Source organism: Peromyscus eremicus, unplaced genomic scaffold, assembly GCF_949786415.1.
Source record: "Peromyscus eremicus unplaced genomic scaffold, PerEre_H2_v1 PerEre#2#chr22_unloc_1, whole genome shotgun sequence".
Classification (NCBI taxonomy): domain Eukaryota; kingdom Metazoa; phylum Chordata; class Mammalia; order Rodentia; family Cricetidae; genus Peromyscus; species Peromyscus eremicus.
Window position 1 is genome coordinate 11,036,929 of NW_026734286.1, and position 25,706 is coordinate 11,062,634.

Sequence of the window (25,706 nt, forward strand, 5' to 3'; positions counted from 1 at the left end):
CTCCTCCCCAGCCTAAATTCTCCTCCTACTTACTCTCCTACCTGGAAGTCCCGCCTTTACCTCTTTCCTCGCTATTGGCCATTCAGCTTTTTATTAGACCAATCAGGTGCCTTAGGCAGGCAAGGTTAACACAGCAAACACATCTTTGCATAGTTTAAACAAATATTCCACAACAAGTTGCAGACCAGCCTGGGCTAGGATCACCCTGATTCCTAAAGACGAAGAAGCTGGAGAGATGGCTCAGGGCTTGAGAGCACTTGTTGCTCCTGTAGAGGAGACAGATTCGGTTCTCAGCACCCATACGGTGGCTCACAACCATCTGTAATTCCAGTTCCAGGGGTGGGGAAGTCTTGACACCCTCGTCTGGTCTCCACAGACACTAGACAGTCCTGTGGTGCCAGAGACACATGGAGGCAGAACACTCATACATATAGAATAAGTAAATCAAAATAAACAAACAAACAAACAAAAAGAGACAGACACCAGCTTACAGGGACATGTTTTCTTTAATGAAAATCCACCAGGGCCCAACAAAATTCTAGCTTGAATAGTCAGACCATAAATCAAAGAAAGCCCCCGTGTGTCCACCCTCCACGACGCCAGCTGTGGAGCAGTAGCAGACGCAGAGCCCAGGTCTCCAGCACCATGCAGAGGTCCCCCCAGACACTCATTGGACACGCTGCAGCAGGCGCAGCCCGTGGCACAGGTGCTGGTGCATGGCGGGGGGGCATCCGTGGCTCCGCAGGACTTCCAGGGAGTAGGAGAGACCCGTCCTGGGTCCTCCTGGCTCCCACAGCGTGAGCAGAAAGCCTTGGCCCTCTCCACTCAGCACCAGCTGGGTTTGGGATGCCCTGGAGCTGACCTGGGAGAGAGGAACACTGAGGTCAAGGAGAACCAACCGTGCGCCCCAGTTCTGACCTGGGGGGATGGGCACAAACACCGACGTGAGAACTGCACCCCCGAGATAAGACTCAGGCTCCATGGAATAACAGAGAAAACCGGCTCAACTGGGGATCCCTCCACCCCAACCCCATCTCCCCGGGTAACACACACACACACAACTTTCCTTATTCTCTCCTTACATTTAATTTACTATTTGTGTGTGTTTGGGCATGGGTCTGACGCAGGCTGTGACCTCTGGATTTCATTTTTTTTCAGAGGTCACATAGTCCCTGGTGTCCTGAATGCTGGCTCTCCACAGCCCCGCCGTCTGGTCGTTTACCTGCACCGTCCCATTGCTAAAGAGCAGGACCAAAGCCTGGGAGTCGGCAGCGAAGGTCAACAGAGAGAAGTCGGGAGAGGCAGGCGCCACAGGCGTGGACACAGTCCCCTCCTGCGGGGACACGCTGGGTCAGGGTCCCTCGGTCTGCACCTCCCTCCCCTGTTCCTCCCCACACTGCAGACCCTCACCTCCCGCAGGCGCCTCTGCATGTAACAGGCAAAGAGCCGCAGGACAGCCAGCTTGGCCCGAAGCGGGCTGGGGACGTCCCTCAGGGCGAAGGTCCACAGAGTCCCTCGGTCAGGTTGGTAGGAGACATGGCTGGGGACCAAGGATCTGAATGAGTCTCTGTCCTGGACGCCCCATGCTCGGGGGTGTCTTCCCACACAGCTGCACCCCATTGATGCTCTGAACATCACTGTGCCTACCGTAACCTTGGCCAGTGAGGGCGCTGGCCACCCCAGAAGCACTGCTCATTGCCCAACTACATCAGATCTGGGCTCTTCTCCTGTCTCCATAGAAAGGGCCGCTACCCTCCCGGCCAGCCCAGACACCTCCCTGCCCGGTCACCTCTCTCACACCAAGAACACTATGGTAAAATATCAGGGCTTGGGAGGTGGGTTCAGTGGCAGAGGACCCCCGAGGCTCTGGGGTCCATCCTCAAGAAAAAGAAAAACTGAAACCAGTCATGGGGCCGAGGAGACGTCTCAGCAGGACAACCTGAGTTCCGACCCCAGCACGCAGGTCTGAGCCAGGCATGGTGGCGCAGGCCCGTAACCCCTGTACCAGGAGTCGGGTCCGTATCATTTAACTCGGCCTGACGCTGTCTGATGTCAGCTCCCTTGTGTTTGGAGACATTGTGTTTCCCTGTCTCACGTAGCCCAGGCTGGCCTTGAGCTTGCTATGTAGCTGAGGGTGACCCTGAACTCTTGACCCTCCTGCCTCCACATCCCGGAGCTGGGAGACAGGTGTGCGCCACCCGATCACACCCTGCCGGTGAGACCCTGGGCCTTGTGCGTGCCCGGTGAGCGCTCTGTCTACGGAGCCACAGCCTGACCTCCCCAGTGACACGCGACAGTGTCCGTGTTATCAAAAGGCCCCTCTCCCGCCTCAGCCGGTTTTCGTCCCGTGGAAAAGAACATGACGCCAACTCCTGGTCCGTTTCACTGTGCCCTCCTACTGGCCGATGCCCAAAGAGTAGTTGAGGAAAGAATCAAGAGAGGTTGGGGTGGAGCCTGGTTCCCGGGGGATGCGAGCCCCACAAATTACCCTCCTGGGGGGCGCAGGGCCATGTGGGAGCCGTCCCGAAACAGCACGCCGCTGCCCCCATCCGACAGCTGGTAGCCAAAGCCGTACTTGAGGGAGTAATCCACCCACTTGGGGGCCCAGAGGACAGGCTGCTGCTCCCCTGGGGGGTCCTGTGCAGCTGAGCGCAGGGGAGAGAAAGGAGCCAGGGTCAGGTACTGGGCGGGCTGGGGTTGGGGCTGTGGAGGGGGGGGGCCCCCGGGCTGTGGAGGGGTGGGGCGGGGCTGTGGAGGGGTGGGGCTGGGCTGTGGAGGGGTGGGGCGGGGCGGTGGAGGGGTGGGGCTGGGCTGTGGAGGGGTGGGGCCGGGCTGTGGAGGGGTGGGGCGGGGCTGTGGAGGGGTGGGGCGGGGCTGTGGAGGGGTGGGGCCGGGCTGTGGAGGGGTGGGGCGGGGCTGTGGAGGGGTGGGGCGGGGCTGTGGAGGGGTGGGGCCGGGCTGTGGAGGGGTGGGGCGGGGCGGTGGAGGGGTGGGGCTGGGCTGTGGAGGGGTGGGGCCGGGCTGTGGAGGGGTGGGGCTGGGCTGTGGAGGGGTGGGGCTGGGCTGTGGAGGGGTGGGCTGGGGTTGGGTTGGGGCTTTGCTGGGGTGTATCTGGTGGGGCCGTGGCTGTATTGGAGGGGTGGGGCTGTATTGGAGGAGTGGGGCTGTGGAGGGCTGGGGTTGGGTTGGGGCTTTGCTGGGGTGTATCGGGTGGGGCCGTGGCTGTATTGGAGGGGGCGGGCTGGGGTGAGGATGCAGTGGGCCTGGGCTAGGGCCCCTCTAGGCTGCCTCAGCCTCGCACCGTTCGGTGGCGGTCCTACCCATAGGTCCTGCGTCCAAGCAGAGGTGCATTTTCCTGGTTGCCGCCTCCACCTGAGGTGCCAAGTCCCCCTTCGGGTCTGTTGAGAGAGTCACACAGGTGCCCAGGCAGCCCTGGACCTCCACCAAAGCGGGAGGCCCCCCGTCAGCCGGGTCCCCAGACCTGCGTCCGTGGAGCGCCATATCAAACCCAATGATCCCAGGCATTTGCTACATTCTACGGGTGGACAAACCGAGGCCAGACGCGGGCTGTGACCCTCATCAGGACACGGCTAAGTCCCCTCCCCAGCATCTGTAGCCGAGGCTCTCTGCTGCTCACCCGCCAGGTCCGTCTGCAGCGTCCCGAGAGAGAGCAGGTGGACGCGGCTCTCAGCGCAGAGAGGAGCCCCTTCCTGAGACAGGTGTTTGGAGAGAACAGAGGTGAAGTGTGGCTCCCACCCCTGAGGGAGCCCCCAGAGCCCAGCACCCCACACAAAGAACAGGTTTCCTCTTCAGACAGCACCTGCCAGCTGCACGATGTCACAGCAGGTACTCAGTGAGTGTGCTACAGTAAAAACTGATGTGAGCAGGGTCCCCGGGGCTCAGAACGCTAGGGTGGGGGGCAGGAGCTGGAACAGACCCGTCTAGAACCCCCAGTGAGGGGCTGGGGGCGTGGTCAGAGTAAAGCTCCGCCTAGAATCCCCAGTGAGGGGCTGGGGGCGTGGTCAGGGTGGAGCCCCGCCCAGAATCCCCAGTGAGGGGCTGGGGGCGTGGTCAGGGTGGAGCCCCGCCCAGAATCCCCCAGTGAAGGGCTGGGGGCGTGGTCAGGGTGGAGCCCCGCCTAGAATCCCCAGTGAGGGCTTTGGGCGTGGTCAGGATGGAGCCCCGCCTAGAATCCCCCCCCCCCCGTGAGGGTTGGGGGCGTGGCCAGGGTGGTCTGAGGTCTCTAGAGTAGACAGATGGAAGCTTCAGTCCGTCAGAGGCCTACAAGTTCCTTGTCCTCACCCACCTCACTGCTGGACTCCATGCAGTCAGGTTCTGTCCTTCCTCTCCAGGGCCTGAAGCCTCTTTTGGGGTGAAGGGACCTGAGGAGAGCACAGGATTGGGGGGACCGTGATGACGGGAACTCCTGCCCCCCCATCCACCTTTGTCGGGGCCTCGGAGAATGTCCAGGGAAGGAAGAGGCGGAGGAGAGGGGCGGGTGGCAGGTCCGAGGAACTGGGACACGCCGGGCAGAGCTACTCACAGGGCGGCCGGCACCGGGTCAGCAGGAGCCGGCCCACTTTTCGGAACAGTCTGCCCAGCGGGGGCGGAAGGCAAAGACGGGCGCGCTGTGGCAGGAGTGTGCGGGCAGCCGCTCGGGGGTGAAGCCCTTAGGAGTCAGTGAGCTCAGGGTCAGCCGGTCCTGCAGGTCCCGGCTCCCTCCGGGCGCACCGGGCACCCCTCACCTGGGTAAAGAAGTCGTCTTGGAGTAGGTGGTCCAGGCTGGGCCGCTCGGCAGGATTGGGCGCCAGCAGCCGCGTGATGAGGCTGCGGGCGCTGGGCGACAGGTGCGTGGGCTCGGGGTAGTGGCCGTCCCGGATATTCTGGTACATCTCCGACAAGGGCGCCCCGGCAAAGGGCGGGGGTGCCTGTCAGCACCGTGTACCTGGGCCCGGGTTCGACAAGAGCGAGTCGGTCATTCCCCGGTGTGCAGGGAATGTTCACACTTTACACACCTGGCCACCCCACCCCACCCCCGTACTCTGGTTCCCCCACCTCCACACCCGCCCAAGGCACCACCCCACCTGGCTGGCACGACCCGTGTGCACTGCCTGGCTCCTGTGGTGCCCAGGATGGCAGCGGGGTGCATGCTAGGCCAACCCCTAGCCCCAGCCACACTTTAATTTCATTGGCACCCGGGATGGGACAAGAAACGGAGACCCGGACATTAAGGGCAGGCCGCTCACTGGGTGTCAGGGAGCGCGTCTTTAACCCCGCCCTCGGGCGGCAGAGGCTAGCCTCGGTCTACAGAGCGAGTTCCAGCTCCAGCCACCGTGTGTTCTACTCTGTTGTGTGCATGCACGCCCAGCCCTATGCGCCCTCCCCCCTACCCCCGCCGTCCCCAGACCTGGGTCCCCCAGTCTCCCTTACATGTGCAGCCCAGAGCCCAGATGTCAGACTTGCAGGAGTGTCCACTTCGGGACACCACCTCAGGAGCCTGGAAGCTTGGAGTCCCACAGAGCACCCTGGCGGGGAATCACGGGAGGCTCAGGAAGGCCAGGGCTTCCCGGCCCGCTCCGGACCACGCAGACCTCCACCCGCACCTGTGACAGTGACCGGTGGGCCCCACCCGGGCAGCCAGCCCCAGGTCTCCGATCTTCACCTCCATGTTCTTGTTAAGGAAGAAATTACCTGCGGGGGGGGGGGTGGGTCGGGGGGGACCGCATGAGGGCGTGCGCAGCCTCCAGCCCCTCAGAGTCCTCCCTCCCCAGCCCCCCCACCCCCCCACCCCACCCCCCGGCTTACTGGGCTTCAGGTCCCTGTGCACTATGCGCTGCTGGTGCAGGTAGCGCAGGCCGCTGACCAGGCCCCGAAGGTAATAGCGCACCTCAGGCTCGGTCAGGGTCCGACGCGCCTTCAGCACGTGAGCCAGGGACTGTAGGAGGACCTGGCGCTCGTTAGGCGGGTTCACACCTGGGCACCGGGACACCCCACTCGGCCAGGGAGAGGGAGGTCGGGGATGCGTGGGCCCACCCCGGGTGGGTGCAGGAGGTCATATGGAGGGACAGGGCACCCGGTGAATGTGGCGTGGGCACAGGTAGACACCGGTGGCCATGGGGACAGAGGAGAGGCCTGCCTAGCTCCCGTGGCCTGACCCCTGCCTCCCTCAAGCCACAGCCTCAAGCAACAGGGAGCTAACACCGCCCGGCTTAGGGACCCAGAGCCACAACCAAGCCCCGCCCACCACAGGAGCCCCGCCCAACCCACCAAGCCCCGCCCATCACCAGGACCCCCGCTCCAACCCACCAAGCCCCGCCCCACCATCAGGAGCCCCCCCAACGCACCAAGCCCCGCCCATCACCAGGAGCCCCCCCAATGCACCAAGCCCCGCCCACCACCAGGAGCCCCGCCCCAACCCGCCAAGCCCCGCCCATCACCAGGAGCCCCCGCCCACCACCAGGAGCCCCCCCCAACCCGCCAAGCCCCGCCCATCATTAGGAGCCCCCGCCCACCACCAGGAACCCCGCCCCCACTAGGAGCCCTGCCCCAACCCACCAAGCCCCCGCCCACCACCAGGAGCCCCGCCCCCACCAGGAGCCCCGCCCCGCCCCGAGCCCCGCCCCCAGGCCCGTGCCACCTGGCGGCTGCAGTACTCCAGCACCATGTACACGTGGTCGCGGTCCGCGAAGTGTGCGTGGAAGGCCACGATGTTGCGGTGGCGCAGGCGGCTGTGCAGGGCGATCTCACGCTCCACCTGTGTCCCCATGAAGGCCCCTCAGCTGCGAGGCCGGCGACAGGCCCCAGGCCCCGCTCTCGGCGAGGAGGGTAGCCGGCCGCCCCGGGACAGGCTGGGGGCGTGGCTCACCTTCCCGCGCAGGCGCAGCCGCCCCGCCCCGCCCCGCGGCACCACCTTGAGGGCGAACACCGCGCTGGTGGACATGTCGGTGAGCTTGTAGCAGCGGCTGAAGGCGCCCTGCGGAGGACGGGAGGCAGGGTGTGAGCAGCGGGCCACACCCGGAGACACAGGCCTGCGACACGCTCCGCTGTCACACCCCACACCCCACCAAGAGACCCACGGACTGTGTCCCAGCGGGAGGCCCATGAACTCTGCTGCAGCGGGCAGGTGAGGGACCCACGACACCCAGAAACACACACACACACACACACACACACACACAATACCCACACATAGCAACCATATACATAACACCCAGACACGCCCCCTCATAGCACTTCCACACACACCTACAAACAGCACCCACCCCACTTGGCATCCACACACACAGCATCCACACACAGCATCCACACGCAGCATCCACACACAGCATCCACACACAGCATCCACACACAGCATCCACACACAGCGGCCACACACAGCATCCGCAGCATCCACATACAGCATCCACAGCATCCACACACAGCATCCACACACAGCATCCACACACAGCATCCACACACAGCGGCCACACACAGCATCCGCAGCATCCACACGCAGCATCCACAGCATCCACACACAGCATCCACACACAGCATCCACACACAGCATCCACACGCAGCAGCCACACGCAGCATCCACACGCAGCAGCCACACAGTATCCACACGCAGCAGCCACACACACAGCATCCACACGCAGCATCAACACACACAGCATCCACACACAGCATCCACACGCAGCAGCCACACACAGCGGCCACACACAGCATCCACACGCAGCATCCACACACAGCATCCACACGCAGCATCCACATGTAGCATCCACACACAGCGGCCACACACAGCATCCACAGCATCCACATACAGCAGCCACAGCATCCACACACAGCATCCACACACACAGCAGCCACACACTCAGCATCCACACACAGCATCCACACACAGCATCCACACACAGCATCCACACACACAGCATCCACACACAGCATCCACACACAGCATCCACACGCAGCAGCCACACACAGCAGCCACACAGTATCCACACACAGCAGCCACACACACAGCATCCACACACAGCATCCACACACAGCGGCCACACACAGCAGCCACACGCAGCATCCACACACAGCAGCCACACACAGCAGCCACACAGTATCCACACACAGCAGCCACACACACAGCATCCACACACAGCAGCCACACAGTATCCACACACAGCAGCCACACACACAGCATCCACACACAGCATCCACACACAGCATCCACACACAGCAGCCACACGCAGCATCCACACGCAGCATCCACACGCAGCATCCACATGCAGCAGCCACACGCAGCAGCCACACGCAGCAGCCACACAGTATCCACACACAGCAGCCACACACAGCGGCCACACACAGCATCCACAGCATCCACATACAGCAGCCACAGCAGCCACACACAGCATCCACACACAGCAGCCACACACACAGCATCCACACACAGCATCCACACACAGCATCCACACGCAGCATCCACACGCAGCAGCCACACACAGCAGCCACACACAGCAGCCACACGCAGCAGCCAGATACAAAACGCCTACACACACACAAACACCCCCCACAGCACTTCTACACACACAGCACCCAGACCGACAACACCCAGACACACAGCACCCACAAACACAAGACACTCACACACCAAACACCCATACAAAATAGCTGGACACACAACACAGCACCCAGACTCTAGATACCCACGTACACAAGATCCAGAAACAAACTCGTGACAACACGCGACCCAGCACAGATACACAAAACAACACCGAGACACACATGTCAGCTTCACCCTGACACACACCATCCAGACACATGCTACAACATTTAACACACGCATGAGGGCCCTCAAACACAACACTCAGACACACAGCACAGCACCCAGGCACACCCCGATACACAACCCCTGGACACCCACACTCACAGCTCAACACCCTCCGGAGTCCGAGCTGCGCACTCGCCGGCCACCAAGGGAGCAATCCCCAGCCGCAGCCAGGAAGGCGAGCTGGGCGCAGGGCGTGGACCCCAGGCGCACCTCAGCACCCACCGCGGCTCATGCGGAGCGCCAGCTGTGCACCCGGGGAGGCGGGGGACGCACACACGCCCCGCACACGCGCCCCGCACACAGCCCGCAGACGGCGCGCCAAGTGCCGTTCCCGCCTCGCCATCCACCCCGCAACCCGGAGCCCAAACTCGGGACCGGAGGCGCCAGCGATCGCGCGCGCACTCCGGCCCTGCCCGAGACCCCCTAGCTCTCCCTCTTCCCGCGTTTTGAACTCGGGTGTGTGTGAGCGCGCGCGGGAACTCCCACCTTGCCGATCAGCTTCCCGCGCCGGTACACGCGCCCCGAGCCCGGGTCGCGCAGGAAGGCGGCCACCAGCGGGCGGCTCCGCCGCCGCCGCTGGGACCGGGGCTCCATCTGCGCGGGGTGGGCCCGGGCGCGCAGGGTGGGCCGCGGACTGCGCCACCCAGTGCGCCTGCAGCGCCGCTCGCTGCTCTGGGCCGCCCGCCCAGCCGCCGGAGCGGGTCTTATTGGAGAGAGGGGGCGGGGCGGGGCGGAGCACGGACGCCCATGGGATCCTGGCAGCACCCGGAGCCGAGAGGTTGGCGCCAACCCGGAGCCAGGCTCAGTTCTACCACGCTCCCATCCCTGCGCCTCCTGGGACCTGTTGACAGCACCCGGTTCACCCACCGGGGAAACTGAGGCCCAGAGGACTCGGCTGGTTCCTCTGCAGAGAGGCCGGCCCCAGGAGTCTGTCTGGGGTACACGGGAGGCCTGAGGCTAGCGGACCGAGTACAACTGGCTGGGTCCTCCCTGCAGAGGCGACCTGTGGGTCTCCATCAACTTGGGCCCTGGGAAGCCACAGCAGGACTCAGGAGGGCAGCCTGTGAAGGTCTGAGGACACAGGGACCAAAGCAGCAGGGCTGGAAGGCTGTGGGCACCAATGGGGCACCGTGGGGTGGGGTGCCCTGGAAGAGACGGCCACCAGGATGAGGGGCAGGCGGTGGGCATGAGTGAGAATTGACCCTTGACGGGAGGTGGAGGCTTGGACGGGGCCGGTAGAAGAGATACCGAAGTAGCCAGGGCACCTAGCAGAACCCCAGGCTACCTCTCGCCCGAGCCCACCCCTCACCCGCACCCCGCTCCTGCTGCGCGCAGCCATTTCTGTAGCGCAGGAATCTGGGCCCCTGGGCCCCGCCTCCGTGTGCCAGGTGGGAGTCCCCTCACTCACAGAGCCAGGCAGGCACAGGGCAGGGTGTGAGCCCCGCCATCTGCCTCTAGTATTAATCCCTGGATGTTACATAACGCAATAAATGGGGAGGGATTAGCCCGGCTCCCGGCGGCTGGATTCAGGCTATGGAATTTTCCAGAGCCAGAATTTGGAATCTGTCCTGACCCGTGCCACCGTGGGGGGACAAAAACACCCCTGAGTGCTCACGTCTTAGTGTCCCCCTGGGAGCACTCCGGGGTGAACTCCGTGTAGCTTGTGGAACAAGGCTGATGCGAGTTACTTGCCGGTGCCTCCTTTGCGGCTGGGGTGAGGGTCCCCGGTTTCTCAGGGTGCAGACAGCGGCAACCGGAGAGCTCAGAACCCCTGATAACGGAAGCTGGTGCCGGTGGGGGTGGGGCGGGTTTCCTCTCCATCACAGACCCCTCTGCCTTTGTGTCTTTCGGTTGGGTGAGTGCCTACTTGTGCCCCCAGACAGTCCCAGCCTAGACCCTGTAAAATGACATGTTTAAGAAGCTGTGAGGAGTTGGTCCAAGGTTCAAATGCTTGGAGGAGGAGGAGGAGGAGGAGGAGGAGGAGGAGGGGGAGGAGGAGAGGCTTTGAGGGCCTGTGAGATGGCTCAGCGCATAAAAAACCGCTTGCCTCGGAAGATGGTCAGCCGGAGTTCGATTCCAGGAACCCACCACCGTGAGAGGCAAGAACTGACTCCCCAAAGGTGTCCTGTGACCCCCCCCACAGGTGTGCTGCGCCATGCTGGTGGGCACACGCACACAAACACTAGTGACAGTGACAAAATGTAAAAGGCATTGTGCGGTGCAAGCCAAGACTGCCCAAGTTTTCCCCCCGGGATCCGGTCCCGAAGTTAGGTGCCGTTCATACCCCAAGTGGCAGGCAAGGGGGCTCACGCAATTCAGGGTCCCCCGGCATGGCTTTCGGGCGGGGGGACCCCGAATATCTGGCAGCTGTGGCTGTATTTCCGTGCCCTGGCTTCCAGCCCCAGGGAGCAGAGACCGGCACTTGGGTGGGTGGCTGAGTCCACAGAATAACAGAAACTTCCTGGGACAGGAGAAACGGAGTTCCTGGCCTGGAGCCCTGCAGCGTGCGCGTCAGCTGACAGTCCCCCCCCCCCCTCAGCTGCTCCTGGACGTCGGTGGCTGAGCCTGCACCTGAGAGCTGGGTGACCCCCTGCCAGCCTGTGCCCCCTGAGAGGGACACCCCACTCCCCAGACCCCCTGCCCACCCCAGCCTGGCCCAAGCCACCCTTGGCTCTCCTGAAAGGCCTCCGGCAACATTAGGAGATGGAGGGATTGTGGATGGGTTTGGGGTCTCCTCTGGGGGTGGTGAACGACGTCTGAGTGAAATGTACCCCAGGATCACTGTGCGGTGGGGTTTGGAAGATGTGAATGGCACAGGGCGTGTGCCTCCTGCTCAATACGAGGCTGGGAGGGCTGTGATTCCAGCTGCTCAGGGGGTTGAGGCAGGAGGATTGTGAATTCCAAGCTAACTTTGGCTACAGAGTGAGTTCAAGAGGTAACCTGTGCTGAGACCCTGTCTCAGAAACTCAAAGGAGCCGGGCGGTGGTGGCACACTCCTTTAATCCCAGCCCACGAGAGGCAGAGGCAGGCGGATCTCTGTGAGTTCAAGGCCAGCCTGATCTACAGAGGGCTACATAGAGAAACCCTGTCTCAAAACAAACAAAGAACAACAACAAAAAAAAAAAAACCCAGAGGGAAATAGAGATGGACAGAGACACTGAGGTGTCACAGCAGCCAGGTAGGGACAGCCAGTGTCTACAAATGAATGGCAGACACGTGATGAGGCCCATTGCCACAGTGGAATACCATGCAGCCATGAACAGGACTGAGGTTCTCACACCCACACCCACAGACAGAGCCCTTAGGGATGTGGTGCTCAGTGAGAGATCCAGATGCAAAAGGCCACACAGTGTGGAGCTCCAGGTCAGGAAATGTCCAGAACAGGCCGATCCAGAGACAGGAGGGGCGTTTGTGGGTGCTGGAGACTGGGAGTGGGTGAGAGTTCATACTGAATGGCAACAGAGCTTCGGTGTGGGGAAACGGAACGTTCTGGAGATGAAAGGCAGGGACTGTTGCACAGGTGTGTGGATGAACCATGCACTAAAAAGACAGAAATGCCCATGTAGCCCAGGCTGGCCTTGAACTCCTCACCCTGCGTTCCCAGCCTTCTGAGTTCCTGATGACAGGCATGTACCATCACACCTGGCAAAGACTGGCCAGCTCGACCCTAGACGTCGTCACTGAGCCCCCACGGCCTGCCGTCTTAGGCGGAGCGCCCTGAAGCTGGGGTGCCCTCGGCTCAGCCATGGTTCCTTCCCGTCTCTCTGCTTTTGCTGACCTGAGATAACTCTTCGGACTCAGCAGATTTCTCTGGAGAAGTTTTGGGAAGCGTTGCTCAAAATACCTGCTGCAGGTGGAGGGGGTGGCTGCCGTCCACCACCGAGACTCCCCGGAGACTCTCGGGGCTTGCGTGTGGGTCCTGCGGGTGGCCCAGGCCTCCCGGCCGCATGACTGAGGGACGGTGCCTTGTCCTTATCTGGGCTCCACGTGGCTGCACCCGTGAGCCCTCAGCCACCCAGAAAAACGTCTCCAGAGACGTGGAGCCCGAGCGTTAGGAGGCAGGAGGGAATCGGCTTTCCTGAGCGCTCCAAACACCCCAGGACCTGGGCAAAGTGACCCAGCAGGAGTGTGTGGGAGCGACTGCCCAGGAAGGGGACTTTAGCGGTGGCGGTGGGGACGGGCTGACATGAACCACTCATGTCCCTCCCACATCTCACTGAACCTCTCAAATGCGGAGCCTGAAGCAAGGGCTCTGGGCAAAGCCAATCTGCAGAATCGGGTGGAAGCCGCCCGATCGACCCTCAGGGCCACTGAGGCCGGGGCGGAACCCACCTGAGGACTCGGAGAACTGGGGAGACTGTTTCACAACAAGAAAGGACCAGAGGAACGGCCCACCTCTGAACCCATCCCCACGGTACAGTGGCTGCATCCTGGAGGTCAAGTGTCTCGTGTCCACTTCAGAGCAGCAGGAAGCTCATGAAGGTCTCGGCACCCTCAGGGTCGGGCGGGGTCAGGCCCTGTGTTCCCCCACACCCACCTCTCCCGTTACTCCAGTCTTCCTGTAACTGTCACACCCACACCCAGCCTACCCTACCCCAGGGCCTTTGCACACACAATTGTGTCTCCCCAGAGCACTCTGACCATGAATCTTCCCAGGACAGCCCAGTATCCACAGACGGATGACGGACACACAGTGTGCCCATCCACGCGCTGGAATGTCACAAGCAGGAGCGAGGCTGGCGGATCTAAAACGTAATTCCCCAGGCTGGAGAGATGGCTTTTCAGTTAAGAGCACTGGCTGCTCTCCCAGAGGACCTGGGTTCAGTTCCCAGCACCCACGTGGCAGCTCTGTCTGTAACTCCAGCTCCAGGATCCAACACCCTCATACAGGTATAAATGCAGGCAAAACACCAATACGCATAAAAAATAAAATGATAAAAATTAAAGGAAAAATAAAGTAAAATTTGAAAAAAAAAGAACAATTTTCTATTGCTGAGTTGGTCTGCTCTGACCTTTTCTTTGTTTTTAAATTTTGTAGTTATTGAAAAAAAATTATTTTTAAATCTGTGTATGTCTGTGTATATGTGCTTGCAATACTCTCCAGATTCCCCCAGAGCTGCCCAGTGTGGGTACTGGGAACTGAACTCAGGTCCTCTGCAGGAGCAGGAAGCTCTGTGAGCCATCTCTCCAACCCCTGACCCCCCCCCCCAGACAGGGTTTCTCTGTGTAGCCCTGGCTGTCCTGGAACTCACTTTGTAGACCAGGCTGGCCTCGAACTCACAGACATCCACCTGCCTCTGCCTCCCAAGTGCTGGGATTAAAGGCGTGCGCCACCAGGCCCTGCCCTGAAATCTCTCCGACCCCTTGTTGCCCCAAGTGTTCTCCTTGCAGCTTCAAGATCTGATTTGTCTTTGAGCTGTCCCTGCTCTCTGGCCTTCCTGAGTCGGCCATGATTCTGCTGACAGGGTTGGTGTCCTCAGGGGACCTGAGTCCTTGGTGCCACTGACCAGCAGGTGGGACTTGTGCGGCACAGGCCCCTCCCCACATCCTTTCTCCTGCCGGACATGGCATCGACCTCCTCCGAGCAGGGACATTGATTGACCTGCTGAGCAGGTGCTGGGTGGACGTCAGAACTGGCCGGGTTTCTGCAGGAGTGATCTGTTTTTGTCTGTGTGGGTCTTTTTGCTAATGGCAGGGAAAGAGCTGAGTCTCAGCAGAGATGGGGGTGCGGGGGATGATGGGGGCAGTGAGCCAGGCAGTAGCACATGCCTGTCATCCCAAAACTCAGCAAGCGGAGGCATGAGGATTGGGAGGTTAGGGTCGGGGTCATCCTTCCCTACAGAAAGAGTTCAAGCCCAACCTGGGCTACTTGAGACTCTGTCTCAAAACAATGCATGGAAATCAGCTATAACCCCAGCACTGGGGAAGTGGAGACAGGAAGGATCAGGGCTCCCTGGCCAGACAACCTAGGTGAATCAGTGAGTTCCAGGGAGAGACCCTGTCTGAAAAAACATGGGAGAGAGCACTTGACGCCCGAAGTCCACCTCCAGCCTCCACATCATGCGCGCACACAAGCCATCTGAACCCAATGTTGCCAAAGTAGAAAGCAATTTAGGCATCGGCTTCAGGTCACGCTGGATCCAGGAACTCCAGTTCCTCGGACGCTGCTTCTGCCTCCCTGCTCCCACAGTTCTTGGGCTGACAAGGCAGTAGGAGGCACCAGGCACCTGAGCCCGGTGCCAGCCACCAGGAAAAGCCAAAAGAAGACAAAAGGTTTTCTCTATAAGTGAGCACCCAAGAGGGAAGACAGGAGCCCAGAGCCACCCCACCCCTGCACAGGATGACCTGGACAGTGTGGGTTCTGATTCTGCACCCTCATCCCCGTGCTATGGGGCAGAGTCTGGATGGCGGTGATGGAACTCAGCATCCTCGGGAGGCAGGAGGGAGCATCCTGGGAATGAGGTGCCGAGGCCTCGGTCCTCAGGGACCCCAGGAGAGTTCTGAGTGGCCCACAGGGCGCCCCAAGGTTCAGCCTCTCTTCCTGGTTTTTGAGGCAGTCTCACTCTGGAGCCTAGGCTGGCCTCGAACTCAATCTGTAACCCGTGATGACTTTGAACTCCTGATCCTCCCGCCTCCACCCTCCACAGTTGTGGGATGTCGGGTGTGTGCAACCTCTCCTGGTTGCTGTCTTGGGATGACCCGCCACCCCCAGGCTTCGCACGCCCTTAGGTGTGACGGTGCCACATAAGCCCCAACCCCAGAACCCTGTCTTGTGCTGATACTGAGTTTTATGTAGCCCAGGTTGGCTCAGACATCCTACGTAGCTGAGGATGACCTTAAACGCCCGACCCTCCTGTATGGCCACGCCCACTTGTACCGCTTGATAAATGTTAAAGTGCATAAGCCGAGCTGTAAGCCATTGGGTTCGTTAAGCCCAGGGCTCTGCACATACGGGTAGCCCAGAGCCCCGCTAAGCCCTGTCCCCTGTCCGCATCCCGTCCTGGCTCGGCCTCGGGGTTCTAGGAACTCCCAAGGGTGGGGACCCAGCTGGGGGTGTGGAGCTGAGCTGTCCCCAGCAGCCAAGTTGGCGGAGCTCCGGCGTCCTGCGGCGCCCTCTGCCGGGCAGAGGCGGGGCTGCACGAGGCTCCGCGCAGCGCCTGCCCGAACGCGCCCTGCAGAGCTCAGCACCTACTGTATACGCTCTTTCAGGACCAGCGCCCGCTCTAGGGCCTCGTGCGGGGCTCGGATTTTGCGGCGCTTCCCTGCGCGCCTGCTGTACCGCGTATAGCGACGGCTGTAGGGACTCTGGGGAAAGAACCACGTTCCAGTGGACACACTCTTCAGAGCATAGTGCCTACTGTAGGCAGGGGCTGCCCAGCAGAGTACCTGCTGTATACTATTCCTGCAAAGGGGAATGCCTGTTGTATGTGTGCGCCATGCCAGGCACAGGGCGTGCTGTATGCACATTCCGCAAGACATAGTGCTTCCTGTAAACAGGTACATAAAGGACATGGCGCCTGATGTATGCTCCCTTCCGTGCCCGCTAGATGCACTCCTTGGAGAGTATAGTTCCTGGTGCATATTTCCCCTGTAAACCAGAGTGTCTGCTGCGCGGGCTCCCCTCCCCCACGCTGTCCTCATCTTTGCTTCACCGAGGCCCCTTCTTCCCACACCAGGACTTCAGGACCGTCCCTTATGCTTGTGCTGACCCCGGCTAGGCCACCCCTCTCTCTGGCCCCTGTTCAGTGAAACCCCTCCTGACTCTCCATGCCAGGCCTTAACTCTTTTCTTCAATCGGATGATGGGCGTTAGAAGTTGGAGTGATGGCCCGGGTGGCCTCCTGCCCTGGCTGGGGCTGGCGGCTTGGCTCACAGCTATGCGCACACAGTGGCTTGAAGATGACACTGACTGGTTATACTCTGAGACGCTCCCAGTGGCTGTCCCTTGCTGGGCCCTGTCCACAGACTGCCCTGAAGCAGGTGTATACAGCAGGCACTGTGCCCTGCATGGAGTAAATACTGCAGGCCCTGCTCGCTGAGGGGAAAGCTCTCCCCACCCAGGCCAGCCAGGTGCGCTTCCTAGAGGAGGCAAGTTCAGCGCCCGGCTGTCAGGGGACGCCACGGAGGAGGAGGTGGGGTTGTTGGGAGCCTCGGAGGATCCAAAAGAAGCTGGCTGGGTACCAGGGTTGGGGAAACTGAGGCGGAGGACTTGGGGCCAGAACCAGGCGAGGGAAGCGGCACTGGCGGCGGGCCTGGAGGGCGGGGCTGGGTGGAGGATCGGTGACGGCAGCGCCCGGGAATGTGCGGCAGGGAGGGTCCCTCCGCCCCCAGCCGGCGTGCGGGGCCTCGGGAAGGGGTGCTAGGGACCCGGGTGGGGAGTCTGGTTCTAGAGGGGCGATGGGTCCCCGGGCGTGCAGGACTAACTGGGGGAGATGGGGACCTGGTTGGGGCCCCCTGGGATGGATAGGAGCCTGGGTTGAGCGGGTGATGGGGACGGGGTTGGAGAGTCTGGTTGCGGGGTGCTAAGGACCAGGACGGGGTACTCGGGGTACGCACTATCCCACTCAAAGCCCCAGCTCCGCGCACATTCCCCAGCCCTGAGTGCGGCGCCCGGAATAGCAGCCCGGTCACCCCCGCGCACCGCACCGCAGCTGGACTTCCCAAGGTCACTGGCACCCAGGATACCACGACCAACGTTGGGCCACGACGTCGCTGCCAGGCGCGGTCGGTCAGTCCCCTGCCGCAGCTCCACTCCCAGCTCTTGCGCCCTCTCCCACCGCACGAGGGCGCCCTGGGCCTGCGCCCTCGGTGACCCCAGCCTGGGCGCGCCTGGGAGGCCCGGGTGGGAGGGACCGACCGAGCTTCCCAGTCCCGCACCTCGGGGCCCCGCCGCTTCCGCCAGTCCCTGGGGCGTCCCAGGGAAGCCTGGACGCCTTGCCTTGGGCTCTGAGCAGCCGGTAAGTCCCTCTTCTCATCCTGCCACTATCCCGGCTGGTGTGGCGACAATGCGATCGGCTCCTTTCCCTCCTTGGGGCGAAAGCAGAGATCCCTAGGATGGTGGTGAGTTTGGGGGGGTCGCTCTTCCTCCGGGGTGGAACTGCAGCTCTGAGGACTGGCTCGCCCAGTGACTGCTACGCCTTGCAGGAGAGGGGTGTACCGCTCCGGAGAGGGCACTGACAGGCAGGGGTAGGAGGCCCCCCACGAAGGGGGCGTGGGGTGGCCGAGTCCCCTCCCCAGCCTCTCTCTTCCTTCCCGGGCCAGCCCAGCCTCTGGGGCCGCAGAGGGAGGGCTCCCGGCGGGCGTCGTGAAGCAACTCCCCAGGGCTTCCAGCTTCTTCAGCCGCCTCGGTCCCCACGGTGCCCCAGAGGGTGGAGTGACAGCATCAGTCTGGCTGACCACCGGGGAGACCCTGGCTCCGGCCGGGCTGGGGGACCCCGGCCTTCCCTCATCAGGTACCTGGACCCTGCGGGACTCTGGGCTCCTGTGCGCCCTTCAGAGCGCCCTGGTTCCCGTGCCTCCGGGCTTGTCCTGCCAGGCCCGGATCACGAGGAGGGCGTGGGCCGAGAATGACTTCATCCCGTCCCCGCAGATGGGGGAAACTGAGGCCTCTCCTCAGCCCGACCCTGCCCCTGTTCTCCGCAGACCCTCGGGGCGCCGCAGCCCACACCCCTGGCAGATGAAACCATGACGCACAAGCTGGAAGGAGGCCAGGTCAGCTTTCCCCGCCCACCACGGGGGGATGCCCTTAGGCTATGGGGTGTCTGGGAGCAGAGGGGTCCCCAGAGGCTGGGGCGCAGCCGGGAGGGCGGCACCCATTGTATCCCGAGTTTCTGAAGGAGCCCCCACTGGCTGCCCCCTCTACAGGGTCTAAGAGACTCATGGACACTGCACAGACCGGGAAACTGAGGCCCGAGGAAACGGAATGGTTGGCTCCTGGCCACCCAAGAAGGTAGATGGAAGAGGTGGATAAACTTGCAGCCACCTAAACACTGTCCTTAAAGGATTCCTCCCGTGGTTGGCATTAGGCACCTACTGTGTGCATTAGAAAAGAACACACCACCAATAAGAACAGCAGATTAAGCTGACTGTGTGGCAGCCCAGGCCTGTTAGTCAGGACCCGGGAGGCTGAGACAGGAGGATTTTCCAGAGTTTGGGCCTAACCGGAGCTACCAGAGCAAGACTGTCAGGAGGAGGAGGAGGAGGAGGAGGAGCTAGGTCCTAGGGCAAACACCTTGTCTTCAGCACTAGAAGGGGTGGCAGGAAGGTCATGAGTTCAAGGTCATCCTCAGCAACCTAGGGAGTTCAAGGCCAGCCTGGGCTACAAGACTCTGTCTCAAAAAATAAAAATAAATAAATAACCTAGGCAGTGGTGGCGCACACCTTTAATTCCAGCACTCGGGAGGCAGAGGCACGTGGATCTTGTGGATTCAAGGCCAGCCTGGGCTACATAGAAAGTCCCAGACCAGCCTGGGCTACACAGTGAGACCCTGTCTCCAATAAACAAACGAGCTGGGGAGATGTTCAGGGTTCAAGGCCTCATCCTGCCCTTTGAGAAAACCGTGTTTGGGTCCCAGGACCTTGTCAGGCTGCTCACAACTGTGACTCAGCTCAGCTTGAAGGGCCCGGTGCTCCCAGCATCTTCGGGCACCGCACCATAAGTAAAAACAATTTTTTTGCTTTGTTTTTTTTCGAGACAGGGTTTCTCTGTGCAGCCCTGGCTGTCTTGGAACGCACTCTGTAGCCCAGGCTGGCCTCGAACTCACAGAGATCCTCCTGCCTCTACCTCCGAGTGCTGAGAATAAAGGCGTGTGCCACCACATTCACCTAAAAGTAAAATTAATTTCAAAACAAGTAACAACACATGAAGTTCCGAGTCCCCGCGGAGTGCCTGACCTGAGCCAACAGCCCCCTCGAGGCTTTCCGGAAAGGGGGCGGGGCTGTTGTTACCTCATTTCTTTTTAGGGACAAGAGGGCACAGAGAGGTTTAGTGGCCCTCGGGGATCACACAGCCAGCCAGGGCTGAGATGGCCATCCACCCTGGTCCCGCTGATCACCGCCTCCTGGGACTTGTGTGTTCCCCCGGACCCCGCCTCTTCCGGAACCTTCTGCTCTTGCTGTGGACCCTCCTGAGCTGTGGTTTGGGGGTTACTGCTCAGGTAAGGGGGTGAAGGAGCCCAGGAGCGGCGTAGGGACGTGGATGCGGCGGGGACCCCAGCTCTCCCCCTGGCTGACCCTCCTCTCTGCCCTCAAGTAGGGTCCGGGGGAGTGGACGCCCTGGGGGTCTTGGAGCAGGTGTTCCAGCTCGTGCGGCCGGGGAGTCTCTGTGCGCAGCCGACGCTGTGTCCGGTAAGGCGGGAGCCGCTCCCGGGGCCGCCCCCCGCCCTGCCCGCCCGCGCCCCCCGCCCTGCCAGCCCGCGCCCCCCGGCCCGCCCGCGCCCCCGGCCCGCCCTGCCCGCGCCCCCGGCCCTGCCCGCCCGCGCCCCCGGCCCTGCACGACCGCGCCCCCGGCCCTGCTCTGCCCGCGCCCCCAGCCCTGCCCGCCCGCGCCCCCCGCCCTGCCAGCCCGCGCCCCCGGCCCGCCCTGCCCGCGCCCCCCGCCCTGCCCGCGCCCCCGGCCCGCCCTGCCCGCGCCCCCGGCCCTGCCCGCCCGCGCCCCCGGCCCTGCCCGCCCGCGCCCCCGGCCCTGCTCTGCCCGCGCCCCCAGCCCTACCCGCGCCCCCGGCCCGCCCTGCCCGCGCCCCCGGCCCGCCCTGCCCGCGCCCCCGGCCCGCCCTGCCCGCCCGCGCCCTCGACCTGCCCACACACGCCGCGTGCCCTTTCATCCCACGGAGCTCGCTGGAATGCGGGCAGGGCCGGGGCGGGCGGGGGGCGGCCTGGCGGGCGACGGGAAGGGGTCCCCGGGGTGGGGGTCCCGCGACGCCCAGACCACCCTGCTTCTTGCAGACTTCCCGGAGAGGAACCTTGCTGGGGGGACAGCCATGAATACCGCGTGTGCCAGCTGCCAGTAAGCCCAGTCCGCCCCGATCCCTCTTGCCTTGTTACCCCGCCCCAAATGCCCCTGCTGGGTTTCCCTGGTCTCATCTACCCATCTATATCCTCTCCCAGGACTGCCCCCCAGGGGCAATACCCTTCCGAGACCTGCAGTGTGCTCTCTACAATGGCCACCCTGTCCTGGGCACCCAGAAGACCTACCAATGGGTGCCCTTCCACGGGGGTGAGTAATCTGACCTCCTGGGGTTAAAAAGAGAGAGAACTTTGAAAGGAGTTCAGAAACACCCAGAGAGGCAGGCGCTGGAATGGGGTTTTGAAGCATATGTAGGAGCTGGTGAAGGAAGCGGTCCCTTTGGCACAGCGTCAAACTCTAGGCTGAGGCTTGACTTTAAGAGTTTTATCCAGAGGCCAACAGTTTTCAGGCTGATCCCACTAACAGGAAATGTTGTCGCACGGAGCTGAAAATAGCAGCTTATATAACTGGGTGCCCGGGGCAGCACGCCTCCAGAGTGAAGGGCGACAGGCAGGTTGGGACGCCGGCCTGGTGGGGACAGATAGGCCAGCCCCAAGCGGGGACCACTCCACCAACTCCCGGGGCCTCCGCGCATCTGCCCCGCCCCAGCCAGCCTGCGGGTCCCACCTGACAAGGAAGGGAAACTGAGGTGCAGGCCGGTAGTACAGCCAGGCTCCAGGCTTCCTTACTAAAGCAGTTTTCTTGGGCCGGAGTGGGAAGCTGGAGGGCAGAGAATGGGGGTGTGGCCGGGGAGGGGCAGGGCGCGGAGGAATGGAGCGCTGGGGGATGGAGGAGACTGGGGTGCAGGGAAGCTTACGGGCCGGAAGGTGGCGGCGCCCGCCTTTGATCCCAGGACAAGTGAGGCAGAGGCAGGAGGATCTCTGAGTTCGAGGCCAGCCTGGGCTAGAGAGCGAGTTCCAGGACAACAGCCAGGGTTATGTAAAGAGACCCTGTCTCAAAAAAACAAAAACCAAAAAAACAAAAACAGGTGGGCACGCATGAAGAGGGCAGGGCTGGAGGAAGGAGGCCCCGGACTCACCCACCCCTCACCCCTCCCGCCCTCAGCACCCAACCTGTGCGACCTCAACTGCCTGGCCGAGGGCCACGCCTTCTACCATAGCTTCGGCCGCGTGCTGGATGGCACCCCTTGCACCCCGGGGGCCCAGGGCCTCTGCGTCGCAGGCCGCTGTCTGGTGAGGGCCCGCTGGCCCCGCCCCGCCAGCCCATTTCCCTGCAGGCCCCGCCCCCGACCGCCTCCAACCAATTACACCTGTCCCCGCCCCTTCACACTAGACTCCGCCCACCGTTCAGGTCCAGGCCCCCAGCCCCTCTCCGGTTCTTTCAAGGCCCGCCCATTTGGCTCCAGGCTCTACCCACCCCTCCAGTCACACGCTCGTGGCTCCTCCCACACTTTCCTCCAAGCCCAACACACCAATCCCAACCGGGCTCTGCCTAGGCCCTGCCTCCTTTCAGGCCCCGCCCACCACGAAGCGTCATCCCAGACCCCGCCCCTCTCGCCTAGCTCTCCCTCGCCCCGCACTCTCTCCAGCCCCGCCTCTGCCGTGAGCCCTGCCCACTCAGCGCGCCCGGCTCGCCCAGCCACGCCCCTCTCCGCGGCCACGCCCATCCTAACCCCGTGTCCCCCGCAGAGCGCCGGCTGTGACGGGTTGCTGGGCTCGGGCGCCCTCGAGGACCGCTGTGGCCTCTGCGGTGGCGCCAACGACTCGTGCCTGTTCGTGCAGCGCGTGTTCCGCGACGCGGGTGACTGCCCCGTCCCGCCTCAGCGCATGCGCTTGACGAGTACCGTGGAGAGGGGTGTCCCTTTAACAAGGCGGGCTCCCGGGAGCCAAGACTCTCGTTGATTGGACATTCGGAGGCCCCGCTCCTCAAGCCCTAACCTTAATTGCTGCTGACGGAGCGTCCCACCCTCTTAACCCCTTCCCTGCCTCTCCTCAGTAGCATCTCATTTAATCCGAAGCTATCAGTCCCTGAGCACCAAAGTGCACCTCGCTACTGCGAGCCCCCAGCATCCCTCCCCTGCGCAACCCCCGAGTATCCATCTCCTGTGTACCCCAGAGCATCCCTCCCCTGCGCACCCCAGAGCATCCCTCTCCTGCGAACCCCAGAGCATCCCTCCCCTGCGCACCCCAGAGCATCCCTCCCCTGCGCACCCCCAGCATCCCTCCCCTGCGCACCCCCGAGTATCCATCTCCTGTGTACCCCAGAGCATCCCTCCCCTGCGCACCCCAGAGCATCCCTCCCCTGCGCACCCCCGAGCATCCCTCCCCTGCGCACCCCAGAGCATCCCTCCCCTGCGCACCCCAGAGCATCCCTCTGGTGTACCCCAGAGCATCCCTCCCCTGCGCACCCCCGAGCATCCCTCCCCTGCGCACCCCTGAGTATCCATCTCCTGTGTACCCCAGAGCATCCCTCCCCTGCGCACCCCCGAGCATCCCTCCCCTGCGCACCCCAGAGCATCCCTCCCCTGCGCACCCCAGAGCATCCCTCCGGTGTACCCCAGAGCATCCCTCCCCTGCGCACCCCAGAGCATCCCTCCCCTGCGCACCCCAGAGCATCCCTCTCCTGCGTACCCCAGAGCATCCCTCCTCTGTGCACCCCAGAGCATCCCTCCCCTGCGCACCCCAGAGCATCCCTCCCCTGCGCACCCCCGAGCATCCCTCCCCTGCGCACCCCCAGCATCCCTCCCCTGCGCACCCCAGAGCATCCGTCCCCTGCGCACCCCCTAGTATCTGTCTCCTGTGTACCCCAGAGCATCCCTCCCCTGCGCACCCCCAGCATACCTCCCCTGCGCACCCCAGAGCATCCCTCCCCTGCGCACCCCCGAGCATCCCTCCCTTGCGCACCCCAGAACATCCCTCCCCTGCGCACCCCAGAGCATCCCTGCCCTGCGTACCCCAGAGCATCCCTCTCCTGCGCACCCCAGAGCATCCCTCCTGTGTGCACCACGAGCATCTCTCCCCTAAGCACCCCCTAGTATCCGTCTCCTGCGCACCCCAGAGCATCCCTCCCCTGCTCACCCCAGAGCATCCCTCTCCTGCGCACCCTACAGCATCCCTCCAGTGTACCCCAGTGCGTCCCAGTGCAAACCGCTACCCCTCCACCTGCGCACACCAGCGCATCCCAGAAAATCCTGCCGTGCTACACCCCCAACCTCCTGCCTGCCCCAGGTGCCTTCGCCGGCTACTGGAACGTGACTCTGATCCCAGAAGGCGCCAGGCACATCCGCGTGGCCCAGCGCAGCCACAACCACCTGGGTACTGCGGGGCGCCTGGGAAAACTGAGGCTGGGTGTGGGGGCAGGCGGTCCCCGCGAGCGCAGGCTGACTGGGTTCTTGCAGCGCTGGTGACCCGCGACGGGCGCTATGTACTCAACGGCGCCAACGGGGTGCTCAGCCTGCCTGGCACCTATGAGGCTGCGGGCACCCGCGTGGTCTACACCCGCGGGGCGGGCCCCGAGGAGACTCTGCAGGCGACCGGGCCCACCTCCCAGGAGCTGTTGTTGCAGGTGGGCCAGAGTGGACGGCTTGAGGCGGGAGCCTGGGACACAGGCGGGACGCTGGGGTCAGTTAGATGGGGAGCAGGGGTCCGAGGGCCAGGGTGGGCCACCAGCTCCCGCGCCCTCCCGCTCCAGGTGCTGCTGCGGGAGCCCAATCCAGGCGTGCACTTCGAGTTCTGGCTGCCCCGGGAGCGCTACGGTCCCTTCCAGGCGCAGGCACAGGCCCTGGGCTGGCCCCTGCGACAGCCTCAGCCTCGGGAGGTGGAGCCGCAGCCTGCCGACACCCCTGTGGTCCCCGAGGCCGTCCCTGCCCGGGTTGCACCCCTGACCCCAGGTGAGGGGAGGGCAGCGCGCGCGGGGGGTGGGGGTGGGGGGTGGGGGAAGCGGTATCAGGCAGGGGGCAAGGCCTGTGTCACTCATGACAACACCCCCTCCCCGTAGACCCCTGCGGGCCATGCCCTGACAGCAGGGGTCGTGCACACCGGCTTCTGCATTACTGCGGCAGCGACTTTGGTGAGACCCCTGACCTTCGGCCCCTTCTACTGACCCCAATGGCCCTTAACTCCTCCTGGATCGTTGCTCTGACCCTCTCCGTTGACCTCAGCCGACCCACCTGACCCTCGGTGTCACCTTCGTGCAGTGTTCCAGGCCCGCGTGCTGGGCCGCCACCGACAGGCCGAGGAGACCCGCTATGAGGTGCGTGTCCTGCTCATCTACAAAAACCGCTCACCGCTGCGCACTCGAGAGTATGTGTGGGCGCCAGGCCCCTGCCCCTGCCCACCACTGGCCCCCCATCGAGAGTACCTACTGGCTGTCAGGCGGCTGGTCAGCCCCGATGGCACACAGGACCGGCTCCTGCTGCCCCACGCTGGCTATGCTCGGCTCTGGAGTCCTGCGGAGGAAAGCCGAGTTCGCCTGGCTGCTCGGCGCTGTCCAGTCTAAACCTGCGGCCGTGCGAGCTCACCAGCTGCTGCTTCTGGTGTCGGGTGACTCAGAAAAATCTCCCGCCAGGATATTTCGAGACAGATCTCACTGTGTTTGTAACCTTGGCTGGCATGGAACTCGCTGCGTAGACCAGGCTGGCCTTGAATCACAGAGATCCGCCTGCCTCCGCCTCCCCGGTGCTGGGACTAAAGGCCTGCGCCACCGGGCTACCTTTCCACCAAACGACTTTGGTTCATCCCTTTTTAAATTACTATTTAATTTGTACAAGAACTCGGAAAAAGAACAAAGCCCTTCCCCGTCACGCGTCAGCTGTAGAGGCTCGGGGACATCCTAGCAGAGGCAACCACTCTTCTCAAGCATGCTCCGACACCCCAAATTACTATCTTTTCCTGACACCTCCTCCCCAGGACACTGGACCCACCGTGAGACCAGCACAGGAGGTGTG

At 63.0% G+C, this 25,706-nt stretch overlaps 2 protein-coding genes across 2 annotated transcripts; one reads left to right on the forward strand and one right to left on the reverse strand.

The window, feature by feature from the left end:
* Positions 1 to 591: 591 nt before the first annotated feature.
* Positions 592 to 12,746, reverse strand: Plk5 (polo like kinase 5 (inactive)). The gene is given in 20 exon segments (XM_059251673.1): positions 592 to 862; positions 1,223 to 1,333; positions 1,411 to 1,540; positions 2,489 to 2,645; positions 3,321 to 3,398; positions 3,638 to 3,710; positions 4,307 to 4,338; positions 4,341 to 4,382; positions 4,544 to 4,612; positions 4,615 to 4,669; positions 4,746 to 4,945; positions 5,431 to 5,525; positions 5,604 to 5,691; positions 5,806 to 5,947; positions 6,638 to 6,754; positions 6,866 to 6,973; positions 9,284 to 9,500; positions 9,563 to 9,730; positions 10,413 to 10,528; positions 12,642 to 12,746. Coding segments are annotated over 20 exon segments (2,298 nt in total). The 3' UTR covers positions 592 to 667.
* Positions 12,747 to 17,767: 5,021 nt separating this feature from the next.
* Positions 17,768 to 25,378, forward strand: Adamtsl5 (ADAMTS like 5). The gene is made up of 14 exons (XM_059251902.1): positions 17,768 to 18,248; positions 18,439 to 18,507; positions 18,661 to 18,745; positions 19,759 to 19,952; positions 20,051 to 20,142; positions 20,740 to 20,800; positions 20,902 to 21,010; positions 21,866 to 21,993; positions 22,450 to 22,561; positions 23,989 to 24,075; positions 24,159 to 24,325; positions 24,452 to 24,650; positions 24,758 to 24,829; positions 24,957 to 25,378. Exons 4-14 carry the CDS (start codon positions 19,821 to 19,823, stop codon positions 25,256 to 25,258), a joined length of 1,461 nt encoding a protein of 486 aa, XP_059107885.1. The 5' UTR covers positions 17,768 to 18,248; positions 18,439 to 18,507; positions 18,661 to 18,745; positions 19,759 to 19,820; the 3' UTR covers positions 25,259 to 25,378.
* Positions 25,379 to 25,706: the final 328 nt, after the last annotated feature.

Excerpts from the sequence above, each read along its gene's own strand:
- Adamtsl5 (XM_059251902.1), top strand. The coding sequence starts at position 19,821 with ATGGCCATCCACCCTGGTCCCGCTGATCACCGCCTCCTGGGACTTGTG. Across the intron at positions 21,994-22,449 it reads GCGTCGCAGGCCGCTGTCTG|AGCGCCGGCTGTGACGGGTT; the intron begins GTGAGGGCCCGC and ends TGTCCCCCGCAG. Across the intron at positions 24,651-24,757 it reads GGTTGCACCCCTGACCCCAG|ACCCCTGCGGGCCATGCCCT; the intron begins GTGAGGGGAGGG and ends CCCTCCCCGTAG.